At 37.8% G+C, this 18543-nt stretch overlaps 1 protein-coding gene across 1 annotated transcript; it reads left to right on the top strand.

Annotated features, from left to right (window-relative positions):
• Positions 1 to 10324: 10324 nt before the first annotated feature.
• On the top strand, positions 10325 to 16178 carry LOC129733049 (UDP-glucose:glycoprotein glucosyltransferase). The gene is made up of 7 exons (XM_055694597.1): positions 10325 to 11082; positions 11135 to 12564; positions 12620 to 13258; positions 13318 to 14048; positions 14216 to 14336; positions 14403 to 15783; positions 15842 to 16178. The coding sequence occupies exons 1-7, from the start codon at positions 10866 to 10868 to the stop codon at positions 15883 to 15885; spliced, it is 4563 nt and encodes a 1520-aa protein (XP_055550572.1). The 5' UTR covers positions 10325 to 10865; the 3' UTR covers positions 15886 to 16178.
• The last annotated feature ends 2365 nt before the right edge of the window (positions 16179 to 18543 follow it).

The raw sequence follows: 18543 nt of genomic DNA, 5'->3' as shown, positions 1-18543 counted from the left end.
AAGATATGATTCCATCCATTTACAGAAGCGCACAGTACAGCCAAGTTTCTCTAACTTGGAAAGGAGAATGGAATGATTGACCGTGTCAAACGCGGCTTTCAAGTCAGTATACACTGTATCAACTTGAGATTTGGAGCCAATATTCTTAATACAAAGTGATACGAATTTCACGAGATTGGTTTCCACCGAGCGACCTCGAAAAAATCCATGTTGTTCTTTGCATATGTAACTGCGAGACGCAGCGAAGAGTGTGTTGTAATAGTCTCAAACACTTTAGATTCTGCGCGCAAGGAAGTAATTCCCCTATAGTTTGCAACGTTACACTTATCTCCTTTTTTAAAGACTGGAAACATGGATGATTTCTTCCAAGCAACGGGAAAGCATTGTTGTTGTAGAGAAGCATTGAACAGCCAAGTTAGTGGAGCTGCTAGGATATCGGAGCATTGTTTCATCAGAGCTGCAGGAATTATCCCCGGTCCAGGCGAAAAAGATGATTTTATACTCTCAGTGGCGCGTATCACTGACTGCTCGCTCACATAAAAAATATCCATGTTTAAAGCTGAATACGGCACATCCCTCAAAGCTTGTTCTCTTTGTTGAGCAGTGACTGTTTCGCTACTAAATACACTAGCAAAGTGTTTTGCAAATAAGTTGCACTTGTCATTTGGCGGAACGTCACATACGTCATTGAGAGATACAGTCAAGGGTAAACCATTCTCTTTCCGTTTGGAGTTTACGAATTTCCAAAAGTGTTTGGGATTTCTCCTTAAATTTTGCTGAGTGTGAAGAATATAGCGCATATACAGATGCCTTTTGTAATGGCGATATTTATTACTAGAAACAGCAAAACTGCGTTTGGTGTTCGGTTCACGTCGACGGGTATATTTTCGAAGGGCTTTAGCTCGAATGATTTTTAGGCGTCGAAACTTTGCATTAGACAAAGGTGGCTTCCTAGAGACCTTACATAAAGGTACAGCAATCATGAGACAATCATTCAACTTTTGATCGTAATAGTTAACTGCATCATTCACATCAGAGATAGTTTCAAGAATGCTCCAGTCAATTTGCGATAAAAGATTTCGCAATTGGTCAATATTCGTTCTACGATAGTCAAGCTGGTTTAAGTCAGGAACATCTTCAAATTCCACTGGGCGACAAGCAGTTACTTCTACGTTGAGAGCGGGGTGGAAACCATCAGGTGGAACCATCGTTTCAGGAGCTTCATGAATTTTGCACTGTGAAACACAGTCTTCATTTACGAATACGAGGTCCAAACAGCGTGACTGGTGATTGCGAATATCATTTATTTGTTGGAGTCCCAAAAAAGCGATTCCGTCAAGCAGAAGACTAGAAGGCGTGAACGCAGAATTTAGTGGATCAACGTATAAAAGCCCATTCGAAGTGTTTTTCCAGAGTAGACCAGCCTGGGTGAAGTCACCTAGAACTACCAGTGAATCTTGCGTGTTCATTTTAGATGATACAGACTCGGAAACATCTAGCACATTTTGAATTACGTTACAGTCGAAACGTTTGTCGGGGGGAATATACACAGCCCCAATAAAAACGCTTTTAGTTTCAGTGAGAATTTTAACCCAAGTCGTTTCAAGATTAGCTGGAACACATTCAGTGATTTGATGGCAGACGTATGACGACGAGACAGCAATCAAAACACCACCTCCACGCAAGAAAACACTGTTGTTGGAATTACGGTCGGTTCGGAAAACAGTGTACGCATCGCCTAATAGCTGTTGAGAATTGAAACGATTATCAAGCCGTCAGTACGATTATCCGTCAGTACGTAGACATCATAGTCGTTTTTCGTAACAGCCAGGTAAACATCGTCGAGTTTGGTACGAAGTCCTCTAGTATTTTGGTAATGTACACGAAGTAACTGCAGATCATCGCCACCGGCACCAGAAACATTGCATCGCTGAAAAGATGAAGATGCAGATGTTGGCGGGTTGAAATCAGCTACTCGGTACTCGCCTGTGACAAGGGCGTAAACGCCCTCGCCATCAAAATTGTTATGCCTTCTTAAATCGTCGAAGTCGTCGTAGTGCAATATATTAGGATGGTTGTTCACAGAATCGTTGTTGTCTGCAACTGCAACAGCATTATTTGTCGCTCCTATACCTCCCCTTGCATTATCGTCAGAATAGCAGTCATGACGGTTAGTAGCCAACTCGGGTTCGCTAGAAAAAACGCACATTCCCTGAGTTTTTTGCAAGCAAATATCATACATATACTTAACTGGCGAGGGGGCCCGTTGGCCCCCTGAGTCCCCCGTTGGTTGCATCGTGGTTATTGACAAACGGGTGTCAACGCCAGTGGTATTGCAGGTGCCAAATCGCGACCATTTTTTGATCCATATTCTACAAATTCCCTGAACATTATTCCGATCGGCCAAGTATTTGGCGAAAGAGCAGTAGATTTATATTTGGGATCAATACCCACTTTAAACGAGACAAAACGGTGTGATTTTATATCAACATCCTTTTTTATATCAACATCCTTTTTAACCAATGCAGACATTCCTTTATTAATTCATGAATGTTTTCACATGACACATCTAGATGTATTCTTGATAAGTAAATCCAGAATTTATTTTCAGCGGCAGGAACAGTAGCTATTGTTGTCAGCAGACTGGAGTTCGTTCCAACAACAATGTCACGGTTAGCAGCAAACTGCTCTTCGCGACGTCGCTTAGACACTGGGCGACTAATTGTAGGCCAGTAGTGATTGCCGCGCGGAGTAGAGCCTGTCTTGTCGATCAAACTGGTAGAATTAACGGGTTTGCGCTCGGTCAGCTGTTTTTCAAATTGACGCAAGTTGGCTGAGGTGCTGGCGACACTTGCATCAACCACACCGGTCAATGTTGTTATTCGCTCTTTCAATTCATCCAGCTCGTTCTTAAGAGCCTGCAAAGCAGGAACATTGTCCCACAGTTTTTTTAAACAGCGGTTATTCAGAGTAGCGCGGCATTCATCACAGAGCCAAAAAGAATTGGATGAAATCGTTTCATATACAGGACGGGTTATTCCGCAGCAAGTAAAATGAAATATATTGTCACAGAAACCACCACACTTAGCAAATTCAATGCCACGAATAGCTTTAACACATTTATTCAGTTCGGTGACGAAACGCTCGCTTGCTTGAGCAGAATCTAGAATGCCGGTATTTGACCAAATCTGAGGTAAATTTCACAATCGATCACTACGATTACGTAGTCCGGTGTTAGAAATATCAATTTACGACTATTTAAAACTATGCGAATAATACCATCACACTACGTCAGTGGCAGCATAATCAAATTCATGCAAAAATATCATCGGACATTTTTCCAATCGCTAGTTGTTTTAAGGTGGAAGTGCGTCGAAGCCATAAATGGCCGACTTCAAGCCAACACGTGGTCGACTTCTAATTTTCAAATGGTAATAGTTAATGCATCACTTGTGAAAACATATCATCATGTTTGTTATGGTGATGAAAACATAAAATAGTGTTTCCGTAGATAACGCATTAACAATTCCCGAGTCTTGTTGCGCTGAAAATTCGTAGTCGACCACGTGGTGGCTTCTACATACTACCACCTTGAAGCGGCGACAAAAATTGAAGCAAAATAATGTAAGAGACAAATTAGGCAATGTTTAAACTTTATAAATTACACTGAACAATAAAATTGCAAATTGATTCGTTATGTTATGCTTTTCTTTGATTTTTTTCATCGAGTTTCAGAATACCAGACAATTTTAAAAGGTATTTTACAATATCTGTAGTTAATAATTTAAGTTAATTAAGGACGGTACAAAAATAATAAGACAATTAAACATAAAGAACAATAAAAATATTTGATCCTCTGTGTGATTTTACTTCATAAAGAGATTTGTTAGTAAACGTCGTACTTGTTCGACTATCTATAATAGGACGAATGTTCTACGTCGAATGTCCTGACTTAAAACAAAAGGTCATGTTTAACTTTTTCCTTAAATTTAGAATTGGAAATTTTACAATTGTTGAAGTGTACTCGTTCTGGAACTTATTTGTGTCCATTGTTATGCCTTGTTCAGACTACGCCGGATATCACCTGATATCGCCAGATGATATCGGATATCACCTCGAGCGTTCACATTAGAGTGAGCTGATATGATTTGACATTTGCTTTGGTAATTGAAAAGAGAAGAAAACAAAAACAGGTCAAAGCTAAAACAAGATAACAAGAGCAATGGGATTAGGATAGAGATGTCAGCGAGTTGGCTCGCACCAACGCGAACTCTCATATGCAATTGTCAACATGTGCGAGATGAAAATAGCAAAAATCAAAGTATTTTGAAGTTAGAAGGTATGATTATAGGGTCATGAGGTATGTATTGTAGAGGGAGCAAAAAATAGTTTCCATAGAAAATTGAATGGCTTGGCGAAACTATTTCATTGGTGTTAGTGAAATACTCAATTTTCGTGTTTTTCCACTTTTTATGGAAATGAATTGTTTTCTAATCATTTTTGAATTCATTTTAGGGAGCGTGTATATAGTATATAGTATATAGTATATAGTATATAGTATATATATAGTATAAGTATAGATGACAGTTCTAAAAGGTATGCTATTCACGTCGATGCATTAGTATTAGTGAGCGTTATGAACTTTTTCCAATTTTGTATGAAATTTATGCATTTTAAACTAAACTTATAAAACATACTTTCCTTAAAAGTTATAGAAATGATGTTGAAACATGTGAGAAATACATAAACATGCTGGGGTTTAGGTAAAATATGCTGTTTTTCATCATTTTGCCAGTAACCTTTTTGCACTTTTCGTTTTTTTCTTGTACTCTAATAGCGCTTCTATGTTTCATACAGTAACAAAAGTCATGAGCTATGACAATGACTCAGATTATGCTCCAACTATTAGAAATATAGCATTTTTATATATTTTATTTCTACATATTGTCGCAATTTACCGAGTAAACATTACGCAGTTAAGGGGGGACCCTACTCGCCCCCCTAAAGTCGAAGAAATCGAAATTTTTTTTTGCTTTTTTGGAATGCTTACATATTCAGAAATGTTGTGCCAAAAGATTTTTTTTGATATCTGATCGCGTTCAAAAGTTACAGCTTAAAGTATGGGGTCACCTAGAGAGAATTAGCGGAGACGTTTTATGTTGCTCTGTTCGAACAATGCACGCGCATTTTCTGACCAAATATATACAATAAGTAACGTTTAGTCGGACCTAAACTCACAAATATATTTACACCGACATATTGGAACTCACACATACATACATGTACACACACACATACATATACATAAAGTGCGTCATTGTACGAATTTTCTTGTAGTCTGTTGATCAGCGTTGCTAAACGAGCGAGAAGCAAAACATATCCACTCCTTTCTGCTCGAGACTGAGATGTGTGCTACGCTTCTCCAGTCGTTCGCACACACACTTTCGAGAAACTCTTTATTATCCATGCATTTGCCAGAGCAGCAGCCAGCATACAGCCGCTCGCGAATTCACTTTTGCTTTTTTACTCACGCCAAATACGCGAGTACTCGAATAAGAGTACTTGACTAGGAGTGCTTGAAAAAATGTGCCCGAAAACGAAAATGCTTCGTTCACCGACTCACGCATGCGGCTTGTCCATCGCTAAACTGATGCCAAGCAGTTTTGCATCGTGCACCGACGAGCGAAAGTGGGGTGATAAATCTATATAGAATCGCATGCTTGAACGTGTATGATATTCGACCACCTACTCGCAGTGATGCCACAATTTAAACTGTATTTCGAATCTCAGAAAATCACCTTGGTGGTATTTCAATCTGTATAAATATCTGCATATGTACTGGACATATCCCTTAAAATAAAAAACACAATTATGCACACGTTTATGCGTAACATATAAATATAATGAAACCTCCAATACGCTCAATAGCATTTGAGTTCTTTTTCGATTTTCAACTATATCGAAAAGTTTGTTTCGCGATCCACGAAAATCAAAAAAAAAAAAAAAAAAATCTGTATAGTTCTGTACTATTTCCAGAAAATCTGTAATCTCCGTAATCTGTAATCGCCACTCCGCTTTGTCGTACCTTGTCACTCCGTATCGTCATAATGCGTCTTGACGGTTGTGCTCGCGAGAAAGGAAGGTACACGCGAGTGGGAAGGTACGCGAGCGAGAGTGCGTGTCGGCCTATGAGAAAACTCGCAAGCATCAACGCTCGGTAGTGTGAAATGAAAAAAGGAAAAGAGAATGAGAAACAGTACGACAGGAGTATCTCTAGTGTGAGATTTCGGTAGCGGCGAGAACGCCACTTGGAGTATCGCATGCTTTTTGCGAGCGAGTTTAACAACGCTGCTGTTGATTGGTCACACACACACACACACACACACACACACACACACACACACACACAAAGTGTGATAAATCGAAGAGGATTAATCAGTAGTTTTATCGAATGGTGAAAGACAGCAACCCATTGTTCCTCCTGTGCATACATATGCATAATTCCCAGGAGTGTGCTGCCAGCGAAGCCAACACGAACACCAAGTCAACATTATTCATACACAGAAGAACTGTCAGTGGGGGCCGGTTCCTGAAAAAACAAAGACCTTTTTGCATGCAGCATATGCGTGTAGTGGTGTCAATGTTATTTTTTACTCAAACACCTTTTTTAAATTTTTGTTCCACCATATTGCATCCGCAATTTTGTTTTTTTTTTAATATTGTACCGGATACATCTTCTGCGTCCAAGGAAATAGTAAGTAACACATTTCTAAACAATTTACTTCATTGATTACAGTATCATCGTTGTTTAAAACTTTAAACGCGTTTTTCTCGAAACCATGTTTTTTCAACTGGTGGTAAATTTTTCTCAGCATCTACTGAACCGATTCTGCTGAATTTTTTTTTAACATGTAAAAATGGATTATCTAACTTGTTACGTAGCCGTTTTTTGATATCTGAGTTTTTCAATGTTTTATGATTTTTTAAATAGTGATTTTTCATGAAAAAAAAACATTTTTTTTACTAAAATGGCCGCCATTTTGGCAATTATTGGAATTTTCAAAAACGGCTACGTAACAAGATAGATAATATGTTTCTATATACTAAAAAAAAATTTCAGCCCGATCGGTCTACTAGAAGCTGAGAAAAACTTACCACCAGTTATGTACTGATTTAGAGAGAGCATCCACGTTCCCAGCTGCCAACAGTGTAATACTCACTATATTTACATTCACGACATGGAAAATACATCTTCAAATATACCTTAATCAATAGCCAAAACAGCCAAACACTTCACTTTACCCTAGACAGCCAAAAAAAAAAAAATATGAAAATTCATGATTTTTCGACCTTCTAGAGTAGGGTCCCCCCTTAAGTGGGTACAGTTTTAAAAGATTATCGCGAGGATGCTTTGTTGAATGTCACTGAACCAGTTTACAGGTTTATGCTGGATTACATATAATATGTACTCACGCTCAGTTACAACACTTTTCATCCACTCCTAACTTCATCACATTGTTTATTTACATTGCTCGATTGGTACCCTTGTTTGAAGCTAAATTGATTCCTTTGGTTTCAATTTTGCGCGACTCTATATTATAAACATAGACTCTGAGCTGTTCTTCTTTTCGTTCAAAATAGCCCTCATAAAACATTTTAATTTTTTGGCACGACGCTTGCCAGTGTCGCCAAAAATATTTGATAAGGGAAATTTCAATTCCTAGGGTTTTTCAAGTTCTGGGTTACTATTATAATTAGTTACTTGATAATGGTTACTCAATGAATCTTGAATTGATTTGAAGATATATTTTGGATTTATTTGAACTAGTCATAATTTCAACTTATTCCTCTTGCCTTCTTGAATTAAGGTGAAACGGGATTGTGGTTTTTTCCTATACAATTTTGAGGTTAGAGTTCTTTTTACTTTTGTAGTTTGAGCGTAAAAAATTCGGCTTCCACTAAATAAACAGCACTCAAATTGCTACTTCAGGCATGCAACAGTTGTGAAAACAATTGATCAAAGTTTCATGTACGTAGTCTTCATAAATCTAGTAAAAATTAGATTGCAAAATTCGAGTTGATCGCGACCACGTCCCGTTCACCTTAAATCCGCAATCGTTCACCATAAAAGGTTTAAAAACATGATTAATATTTCGAATGTTAATTTTCACAGATCCGGTGTATGAAAATGTTTCGAAAAGTTGTTGAACGAAACTCAGTTCATCCACTTGGTATGCAGAAACAGTGTAAACCAAAAATATCGGATGTTTTTGCAGCACGGCCAACCATACCGACTTATAATAAAACTTAACAGTGCACAAATAAAATCGACCAATCAGAGAAGGCTTTCACTTTGACAGAACTTTGGGTGATTTTTGGTTTCTCTTGCCACATCCTGTCCTAGACTCTGAGGTAAATCCAAGCATAGATGACAGTTCTACAAGGTACACACTTAGTCTCTTTTACCGAACTCAGCAATCTTTTTAACGAGTTCTCAACAGCTAAGCCATCAACAATCTGTTCAGCAATTTATTTGATTGACGAGTGCTCGGTAATTTTTCATTCTCGCTGAAACGTCAAACATAGAAGATAGCTCAGTAAAAATTTACGAAGCGTTCATCAAAAATTGCTGCATGAGTCGGTATTTACAAAGCTGACTATTCGTCACGAATTACCGAGCGTTCTTTAAATTAACAAAGCTGAAGATTCGTCACAAATTACCGAGCATTCTGTAAACGTAAAGTTTTTTCATGGTTACGAGAGAAATATGTACCATTGTGAAAGTTGCCATCGCAACTGTTGAATAATTTTATAAAGGAATTTCGGATTGTTTAGATCGATTATACTGGTGTTCCCAGCACATTGGAGTAAAAACTTGATACGTTTAATGTTATGATGAATACAGGCTTTTTATTGCAGGTAAACTATTCTCCTGTGGTGGAAAAATTTCCATATGCTGACTGAATAGATCGTGTACCTCCACGTCGTTTTCTTGTAGATTTGAAACAGGGGGAATCTATTTGTCAAATATCATGAAACCGTGACCAACACATTTGGCAACAAGGCGTCTGTATGTTTTGGTCTTTGTCGTTTTGATCGAAGTAAAATGGAACGTTCTCTTTTAACAAAACTCGAGAAATCGCGGAAAATAATGCGTTTATTAATAATGCGTTCCGTAGTGAAATTTTGGGACAGCAACAAGTTTTTGACGAAAATTGATGATGTTTTATCGTCACATTGGTAATTTATCAAACGTCATGGACCAACAAACTTCATGGACCAGAGTTGATCTGCGATAACGCACACATATATGAAATTTGACAGCGGTAAATCCCCCCTGATTTGAAAGTAAGATATCCATTTAATTTTTTTTTTTTGAAAATCACACGCGAAACACTTTAAGAATTCAGCTTCGGAACTCTTTGAATATTTGAAAATGGTGGACTTTTGATGTTTCGTTTTGACAGATGCAGAAAAACTGCCGAACAGTATAGTAAAAAACAACAAGAGTTCAGTTAAACAATTGAAGGTTACCGGAAAAAAGGTGAAAAACAGCATATTTTGCCTAAACCCCAGCATGTTTATGTATTTCTCACACATAAAACATGTTTCAACATCGTTTCTATAACTTTTAAGGAAAGTATGTTTTATGAGTTTAATTTTAAATGCATCATCAATTCCATAAAAAATTGGAAAAAATTCTTAACGCTCACTAATACTAATGCATCGACGTGAATAGCATACCTTTTAGAACTGTCATTTATACTTGGGAGGTAAATAACGTTATGTTTCGATACCTATTTTATCGATATTTTTCTCATCAATCACGTTGACGTTTCGTGACGTTAATGGCCAATGTCATCGGGTTTTTACCGGCAGACCACCCGAAAAAAATAACATAAAAAAAAACCTTAAAAGTTGCTGTACTTGTACATAGTTATATCATAACTAAACTAAGTTTTTCATTGTATATACATCAATTTTACATTGAATATCATTGTCCAGAACAATAAAAAACATTGTTTTTGTCATTTTTACCATGAAAAAAGGGGGTTGTTGTTGCATTTTCCCATGCATTTAAAAGTCACTGACAATGTTTTTCATGGTAAAAATATTGTCGGCAACAACAAAAAACGTTGTTAAAACATGGTAATGACAAAAATCAATAAAAAAAACATTGTCCGTTTACTGTTCTCACCGCAAAATACATCGTAAATTTTTTTTCGGGCATAGTGCATCTATTCTGCCCAGAGGGGATTCACTGCTGTCAAATTACATATATGTGTGCGTTATCGCAGATCAACTTTGGTCCATGACGTTTGTTGGTCCATGATGTTTGTAACTAGGAACAATAATGAGGGAAAAAATCACTACACAACACATTCATGAAAGTTTTCCGCGGTTTCTCGAGTTTTGATAAAAAACGTTACAATTCTATAATATTTCACATCGATCAATTTCATGACCAAAAAGAACAAAAACCAAAACAAACGCCGTGTTGCCGAATATGTTGGTTACATGATATTTGACAGATAGATCCCCCCTGATTCTGCCGACTGCGGTTACGGTTGCGTGTTCGTCTTTATACAGATGATGTGTCAAAACAATTTTAATTTCCATACCGCCTATTGATTAGCTTCTGGGTTTTACATTAAGTCCGTAATTGTTAATTTTTTTGTGTAAATTGTAGAAGCGATAAATGGTGAAATGAGAACGTGAATGTTTATTATCCTTAATTTTCTTATGTGAAGGCTGTTTGGTTTAGTGTATTTGAAGCCTTCATTTGAGGTTACCACTTGTACCAACTCATTTGAAACCATTGCCCCGGAAAAAATAAATTCAATTACCGTACTTTGCTCTTCGCAATGGAAACATTGTTCTTGCTTCTTGGAGCGCTTGTAATAATTGGTGTAGTTCACGGGGAATTTAAGAGTCATCCGGTAACAACACATCTGTCAGCCAAATGGGACCTAACTCCAGTACAACTAGAAATCGCTGAGTTTATTGAAGATGAGAATGTGAACCTTTTCTGGGATTACGTGGAGCTAATAAATAAAATACCAAATAGTCTTTATCATATAGGTGGGTATGAAGTATGTTTTAACAGGACTATAAATAAGTTAATGCTTTACAGAAACGGAGGAAAAGCGTTATATGAAACTAATAGAATTCGCAGAATTGTTACTAGGCACTGGTCAAACTAATTTGCTTAAGCTTGCATTGTCTTTGCATAGCTTTTCACCAAAAGTTCAAGCGCATTTGCAAATAGGAAAGGAAGCGCTTAAACAAAGTGATTGCGACGCAACAGCCTTTGTCAGTATTGGAGGAAAGTTGGCATGTGATGAAGATGATCTTAGAAGCATTTTAAAAGTTGCTGACCACGATTTGCATAAGATAGAAACACACAGCTTAGATCACATATATCCCGGATCAGAAAACAACTCGCTCACTGCTATACTATACGGTCAACTAGGAACTACACAATTTACAGCTTTTCATAATATGCTAAAGCTGGAAGTTGATAAAGGTATTGTGAAATATGTATTTCGACATTTTATGAAAAGAACATTTAACCGTAAAATGAGACTTTCCGGCTATGGAGTTGAGATGCATTTAAAATCCACTGAGTATAAAAGTCAGGATGATTCACCCACACACCAAGTAACAATAACGAATGAAGATGTTACAGAACCTGAAGTCGAAGGATTCGATTTTATTAAACTTAAAGACAGATACCCTCACCTGTCTCATTCCTTGGATCGTTTTCGCAATTCGTTGTTAGAAAAGCATGATGAAATAGCCCCGTTAAAAGCATGGGAGTTTCAGGAGCTGGGTCTTCAGGCAGCACAGAGGATTGCTCAAATTCAGGGTGAAGAGGCTTTGCAGATTTTACAATTCACTGCACAAAACTTTCCGACGCAGGCAAAAACTCTATTGTCGCAATCAGTTTCCGAAGAATTTAAAAAAGAAATGAAACATAACATAGACCTTTTAGGTCGTAATCTCAATTTGCAACCACCAGACTCGGCACTATTTTTGAATGGGCTATTTTTTGATGCAGACACAATCGATACCCTCACTCTGCTTGATACACTTCGTGCAGAAATGCGCGTGCTAGATGGACTTAACAAAATAGGCATTCGTGGTAAAGCGGCCACTCCGTTGTTAGCATTGGATCTCTCTTCTACTGCGAAAGAATTTGCGATAGATATTCGTGATTCTGCAATAACATGGATAAACGATTTAGAAAACGACGCTCAGTATAGAAGATGGCCTAGTAGTGTAATGGACCTTCTACGCCCTACGTTTCCAGGCATGTTGAGAAATATCCGTAAAAACTTGTTCAATCTTATTCTTGTGATCGATCCTGTTTCAAGTGAGGACAATAGCAGAGATATTGTCAAACTGGTTGAAAGTTTCGTTGTCCATTCCGCACCCGTCCGTATAGGATTAATTTTTTATTCTGAAGATAATGATTTACTAGAATACCGATCATTGATATGTGCTTTCAATTATGTTCATCAGAAAAAGGGTTCAACGGAAGCTCTAGGTTTTCTCACTGACGTAAGTTTGAAATGTTTATTATGTATAATATTCCCTAACACATTCTATTCAACAGCTTTTCGCCAGTACCCCAAAGCGAGATATAAAAGTCGAAGACTTGCGCAAACAGCTGAGAAAATCTTTCGCCAAGCTGAAACTAGATGAAATTGATGAAATAATCGGAGAAGATTCCGACTTTGACTACGGCCGTCAACTGTCTAAAGAGTTTGTTGCTCGTTTGGGTCTCAAATCTATTCCACAGGCGCTACTCAACGGTGTTTTGCTGCCACAGAGCACTCTAAATTCAGACGATTTTGAAGAAACCATTCTCACTGAAATAATGCAGCAAACTCCAACAATACAGAAAGCAGTTTACAAGGGGGATTTGAATGATGGGGAGCCAGTAATTGATTTTCTGATGAAACAACCGCATGTCATGCCACGCTTAAATCAACGAATTTTATCAGCGGATGAACCGGTTTTCCTGGATATATCAGGCAATGCTTTTTTGAATCTCGAAGACGTGTCAGCGTTGGCTCAACTATCTAACACAGATTTAACTGCAACTTTAATGAATAATCTTAAATATTTTGGAGGAAAACATACGTATGAAAAGTTTATGGGAAGTAGGTTACATTTTAATAGTTTTTGGGTTATAGCAGATTTGTCAAAACTCTCCGGTCGTAAACTATTAAGAAATGCTTTAGAATTTATGGTAAGTTTATTAAAAACAAACACAGGCAGTCTAATAGTAATTAGTCGTCTATTTTGCAGAAATCCACCAGTGGAACACGTGTTGCTTTCATTCCCAACGTCGAAGGTAGTAATGCAGCAAGATCCGAATTACAGAGAAATTTGAATGCTATTGTTTGGGCAACTCTAAATACATTGCCAGAGGAAGACGCTACCAATTTAGTTTTGAAATTGTTGGAGAAAAATGAAGATTTGCAATATACAATTCCTGAATCAGTTATGGGTTTCCTACCGTCCGTCCAGCTCCACCTAAAAATGTTGCGAGTATACTGTCAACGTGTGCTGAAAGTCAAGGTTTCTAGAAGCTCTTTAGTAGCAAATGGACGAGTTATTGGACCCTTTGATGACAACGAATCTTTCGACGCGGATGATTTCGCGCTCCTAGAGAAATTTTTTAGTTTGCAGTACACGGAAAAAATACGGACAGCATTAAGAGAATCAAGCACCTACGGTGATGACGCTAAGCTTTCTGGTGATACCTTATTCAAATTAGTATCCATTCTGGTTCCGAGACAGCAGTCTAAATCACGTTTTACAATTCCTGCTGAAATTGAAGATAATCATACAGTTGTAACTCTTGCTCCAAAGTCAAAAGATCTTCCGTACTTCGAAGTTGTAGCTGTTCTCGACCCGGCCTCAAGAGGAGCTCAAAAATTATCTTCATTGCTTATTCTGTTGCGAAATGTTGTTAACTGTAACATGAGAGTTATTCTTTGTGCAATAGACAGACACAGTGATATGCCAGTTAAAACGTAAGTTGGAAATTCAACTTTCCGGTTTTAGTCATATAAAAAGATTTTCTTAGAACGATTTATTTATCTTTTCTTTAACATTATGAGTGCTACAATTATGTGCTCGAAACATTTTCGTTCAAAATAAACCTTATTATTACATGTGTGTTTTTATTATATATTTACAGATTTTATCGATTCGTCGTTGAACCTGAACTACAATTTACTGCAGACGGGAGACACTCTCCAGGGCCATTCGCCAGGTTTGTTGGATTGCCGGCAAACTCGTTATTGACACAAAGCCTAAATGTAAATATATGCGTCATTTAGGCCACTGGTAACAATAAATAATTATAATTGATCATTCCATTATAGGTGCCTGAAAATTGGCTTGTGGAGGTGGTTCGATCTGTCTATGATCTGGACAATATAAAACTTTCAGAAATCAATGGGCCAGTTCATAGTGAATACGAGCTGGAGTATCTGTTGTTAGAGGGTCATTGCTTTGATACCACCACCGGATCACCACCTCGTGGATTGCAAATCACTTTGGGAACAGAGCAACAACCCATTATCGTTGACACAATTGTCATGGCCAATCTAGGATACTTCCAGCTAAAAGCAAATCCAGGTGCGTGGATATTGAAACTTCGTCATGGCAAGAGTGCAGACATCTATGATATTACTAGTGCGGACGGGACTAATGTTATACATTCAATCAATGGGACACGAGTAATTTTAAGTTCTTTACGATCTCATGTGTTGAAGTTACGAGTTACGAAGAAACCAGGCAAAGCAAACGCCGATTTATTGAGTGAGGAAAAAGATTCCACTGGTGGTATTTGGAATTCGATAAGTTCAATTGTCGGAACCGGTGATAGCCAAGACCAGGAGGTCTTGAATATATTTTCGGTGGCTTCAGGTCATCTGTATGAGCGCTTGTTAAAGATTATGATGCTCTCACTTTTAAAGCATACCAAAACACCGGTGAAGTTCTGGTTTTTGAAAAACTATCTCTCGCCCCAGATAATTGATTTTTTGCCTCATATGGCTAACGAATATCAATTTCAGTATGAATTAGTGCAGTACAAATGGCCGCGATGGTTGCATCAGCAAACCGAAAAACAGCGAATCATTTGGGGCTACAAAATTTTATTTTTAGATGTTCTTTTTCCGTTAGACGTGAAGAAAATTATTTTTGTCGATGCAGACCAGATTGTCCGTGCTGATATGAAGGAGTTGAACGATTTTGATCTTGGTGGTGCACCGTACGGATATACTCCGTTTTGTGATTCACGGCAAGAAATGGAAGGATTTCGTTTTTGGAAGCAAGGGTATTGGAAAAATCATCTGCAGGGAAGGAAATATCACATCTCTGCATTGTATGTAGTCGATTTGAAACGGTTTCGGAAGATTGCAGCTGGTGATCGGATACGTGGTCAATACCAAGCACTCAGTCAGGATCCCAATAGTCTGTCTAATCTAGATCAGGATTTACCAAACAACATGATCCATCAAGTTGCCATCAAATCGTTACCTCAGGAATGGCTCTGGTGTGAAACATGGTGCAGCAGCGAGACACTGCAATACGCTAAAACTATAGATCTTTGCAACAACCCGTTAACCAAGGAAGCTAAGCTCACCGCTGCTCAACGCATTGTGCCGGAATGGAAAGATTATGATTCGGAAATTAAGCGATTACAAGCCAAGGTAGACGAGCTCGAGCACGAACAGGGTCAAACTTTACATTCCGAAGGTAAGTAAATTTGTTAATATACTGCTGTTAATCAAATTAAGGCTTTGAAATCTTGTAGGCCACTCTGCCATAAGTGAAGATATTCAACACACTGAACTTTAAAAGTTCTGTGGTCAGCGGAACTTCCTTAACTGAGGGCAACTGTAGAGTGATTTATATCTTTTAATTTAATTGTAATCTAAAAGTAATGCTAAACCGATGTTCTCGTTGCAAGGAAACTTTATCTGCTGTGATTTGATGGTTGCGGTTAGGGGCAGATTTCGAGCATAAGTAATTTTTTTAAGACTGCGCCATTTAGAGTTCTCTTAGATTTTCTAGGTAAACGCGTAAAAAACAGTTCAGTTAGCTCATCCAAGGTCAATAAAATGTACAATATATTGTAAGAAAACGTGTTTCACATTTTTCTCAAACGAGAATTTCGCTGGTTTCTAAATCCCAAATCAATAGGCTTCTTATAACGAATTTATTGATTGACTCAAGTTTCGCTAGAAATGCTGTCGAATAGAATAGAGAAGCAAATGAATCAAACAAATATGTTCATTAAGTATTGGACTTGAGCCACTTAAAAAAATTGCTATTAAATGATTTCCCAAGTCTAAAAAATGTCCTCCAATTTCACCAATTATCGATACATAACTTTTAATTATGCGTACAAAGTTCACTCCCGCATCCTACTTCACATATGGTCAGCTTGTAGCCAAACCGAACCAAGCGCCAAGAACATTATGTCGAGTAATCGGCGTTCGAAGTTTTACCACTCGGTATGTTTTTTGTAACTGCTTCAGCGTATTTTTGTTATAATATCATAACGATCATTGATTTTATACTAACGTGGCAGAGTATACTTGCCTACTTTATACTGTAGAGTCCTCCGATAACACCACTCAAAACTTTACTGAGAAGTACGGGACTTTTTTTCACGATACCTAGGCCATAGGTAATAAACCGAGATTTCGAATAAAGTTAGTCGTACTGTTCAGGAGATCCGGTTTCTATTACGAACTGGAAAAGGCCAGTTCAGTCGGATTCGGAATGATTTTTTATTGTAACCGTGATTGATATGCTATTACATTTCTTCGAATTGATACATATTCTACTGCTGCAAAGAATGAGGCAAATAACTTGGCTGTACATAGGTATTCAAAACGGTATAAGTGGCAAAAGTAGGAAATCCCTTTTTCTGCATTTTAAACTATGAGCGCAGTTTGACACCTAGTTCATGCTTGTGCCGCGCGTTCCACGACTTGATTTTGCCTGTTTATGCTTTAAAGCAGCGGTTTTCAACCGGGAGAGAATTCTCCCCTAGGGGGGAATTTGACCGTTGCAGGCGGGGAGTTGCGAGTGGAAAAATTTCACATGTAATGCGCTTTTGTGATTGACGGTGGTGCTACGTTTTTTTCAGTGTCCAATGAAATAGCTCGCAAAAAACCCATGCAGCAGTTTTATGCGCATTATTTTGCTCTATAGGCATTCATAAAGCTTGTGTAAATTATCAAAAGGGGGTGCATGAACGGGTGCAAGTGATGTTCGATGCCAAATGACCTTTGAATATCAACCATTTTTGTTTTGAATGAAACTTTGCACACGTATTTGGCTTATTGCAAATTTCTTTATTCCACCAGCTTACCTGGTCTTGCTCTGGAGTCAACATAAGTGTTATCAAAACCCTTCTTTATTTGTTTGATTTTTAACCAAGATTGACCTGACGTGCTACCCGAAACGCACCGTAAAATTTGTCACGATGTCGTTTCTTTATTCCTGGGTAGATTTGCACTGACCCAGTGGAAAAAAGAATTTCGCTATTGAAACGGTTGCAGAAGCAACTCTTTACACTCACATTAGAGATTGGCTAAAAATGGCAAATTTTACGGTGCGCTTCGGAGGTGCTGTCAGGTCACCAAGCGAATAAAGAAGGGTTTTGACCTTTCTGGTCAAACATAGGTGGGCTCTGAGAATAAAGAAATTTGCTATTAGTTTAGCAAGACCTACACACAAAGTTACATTGACTTCGAGAGGGAGCTGCTACTTGGTTGTGTTGGCACGAATTCTGTCTATAGTATGCAACTTCAAATACATGTACAATATCTGTAAAGACCATCTAGGTTTAAAAAATTCACATAAACAAAATTTTATCAACTAGACTAGATACTTCAAAAGGATGAGCGAATATTGTTTCAATGGGGTCCTGAAGCTCTACACGGTTTTCTGATTTTTATATATCAGCTGAAAGAGTGCAATTTTCTGAGCAAAACGTGATTTTTAAAAAACGTTCATCGTTGTCCTTCGGTCTTTAAATGAAGAATAAAAAACTGCTTGAAATGCCTTAAATGACAGTTCTCCCATCAACCGTACATAGGCGAACTGTCATTGAAGACCTTTCGAGTAGTATTTTTATTATTCATTTAAGGTGGAACCTCATTGAATCCAAAAATGGCCGACTTCGAGTCACCACTTCGAATTTTCGAAAGCACAAGACTCGCAAATAGTTAATGCATTCCCTGTGAAAATGCTATTTGATGTTTGTTGTGGTGAAGCAAACATAAAATAGAATTTTCAAGGAAACGCAAACTTATTCTATTTCCGAGTCTTGTGCTTTTGAAAATTCGGAGAGGTGACTCGAAGTCGGCCATTTGTGGGTTCAATGAGGTTTCACCTCAAAAATCGAAGGAAAAACGATAAACATTTGTCAAAGACCACGGTTTGCTCAAAAAACGCGGCTTTTCAAATGATATATAAAAACTGATATTGCTTCAGGACCAA

This window comes from Wyeomyia smithii, chromosome 3, assembly GCF_029784165.1.
Source record: "Wyeomyia smithii strain HCP4-BCI-WySm-NY-G18 chromosome 3, ASM2978416v1, whole genome shotgun sequence".
In the NCBI taxonomy this organism is placed as follows: Eukaryota; Metazoa; Arthropoda; class Insecta; order Diptera; family Culicidae; genus Wyeomyia; species Wyeomyia smithii.
This window is presented reverse-complemented; position numbering and strand designations above follow the sequence as displayed.

Bases quoted from the DNA above. Each gene is read 5' to 3' on its own strand.
- LOC129733049 (XM_055694597.1), top strand. From the start codon at position 10,866: ATGGAAACATTGTTCTTGCTTCTTGGAGCGCTTGTAATAATTGGTGTA. The intron at 14,337-14,402 runs GTAAATATATGC...ATTCCATTATAG, and splicing joins TATTGACACAAAGCCTAAAT to GTGCCTGAAAATTGGCTTGT. The intron at 15,784-15,841 runs GTAAGTAAATTT...GAAATCTTGTAG, and splicing joins TCAAACTTTACATTCCGAAG to GCCACTCTGCCATAAGTGAA.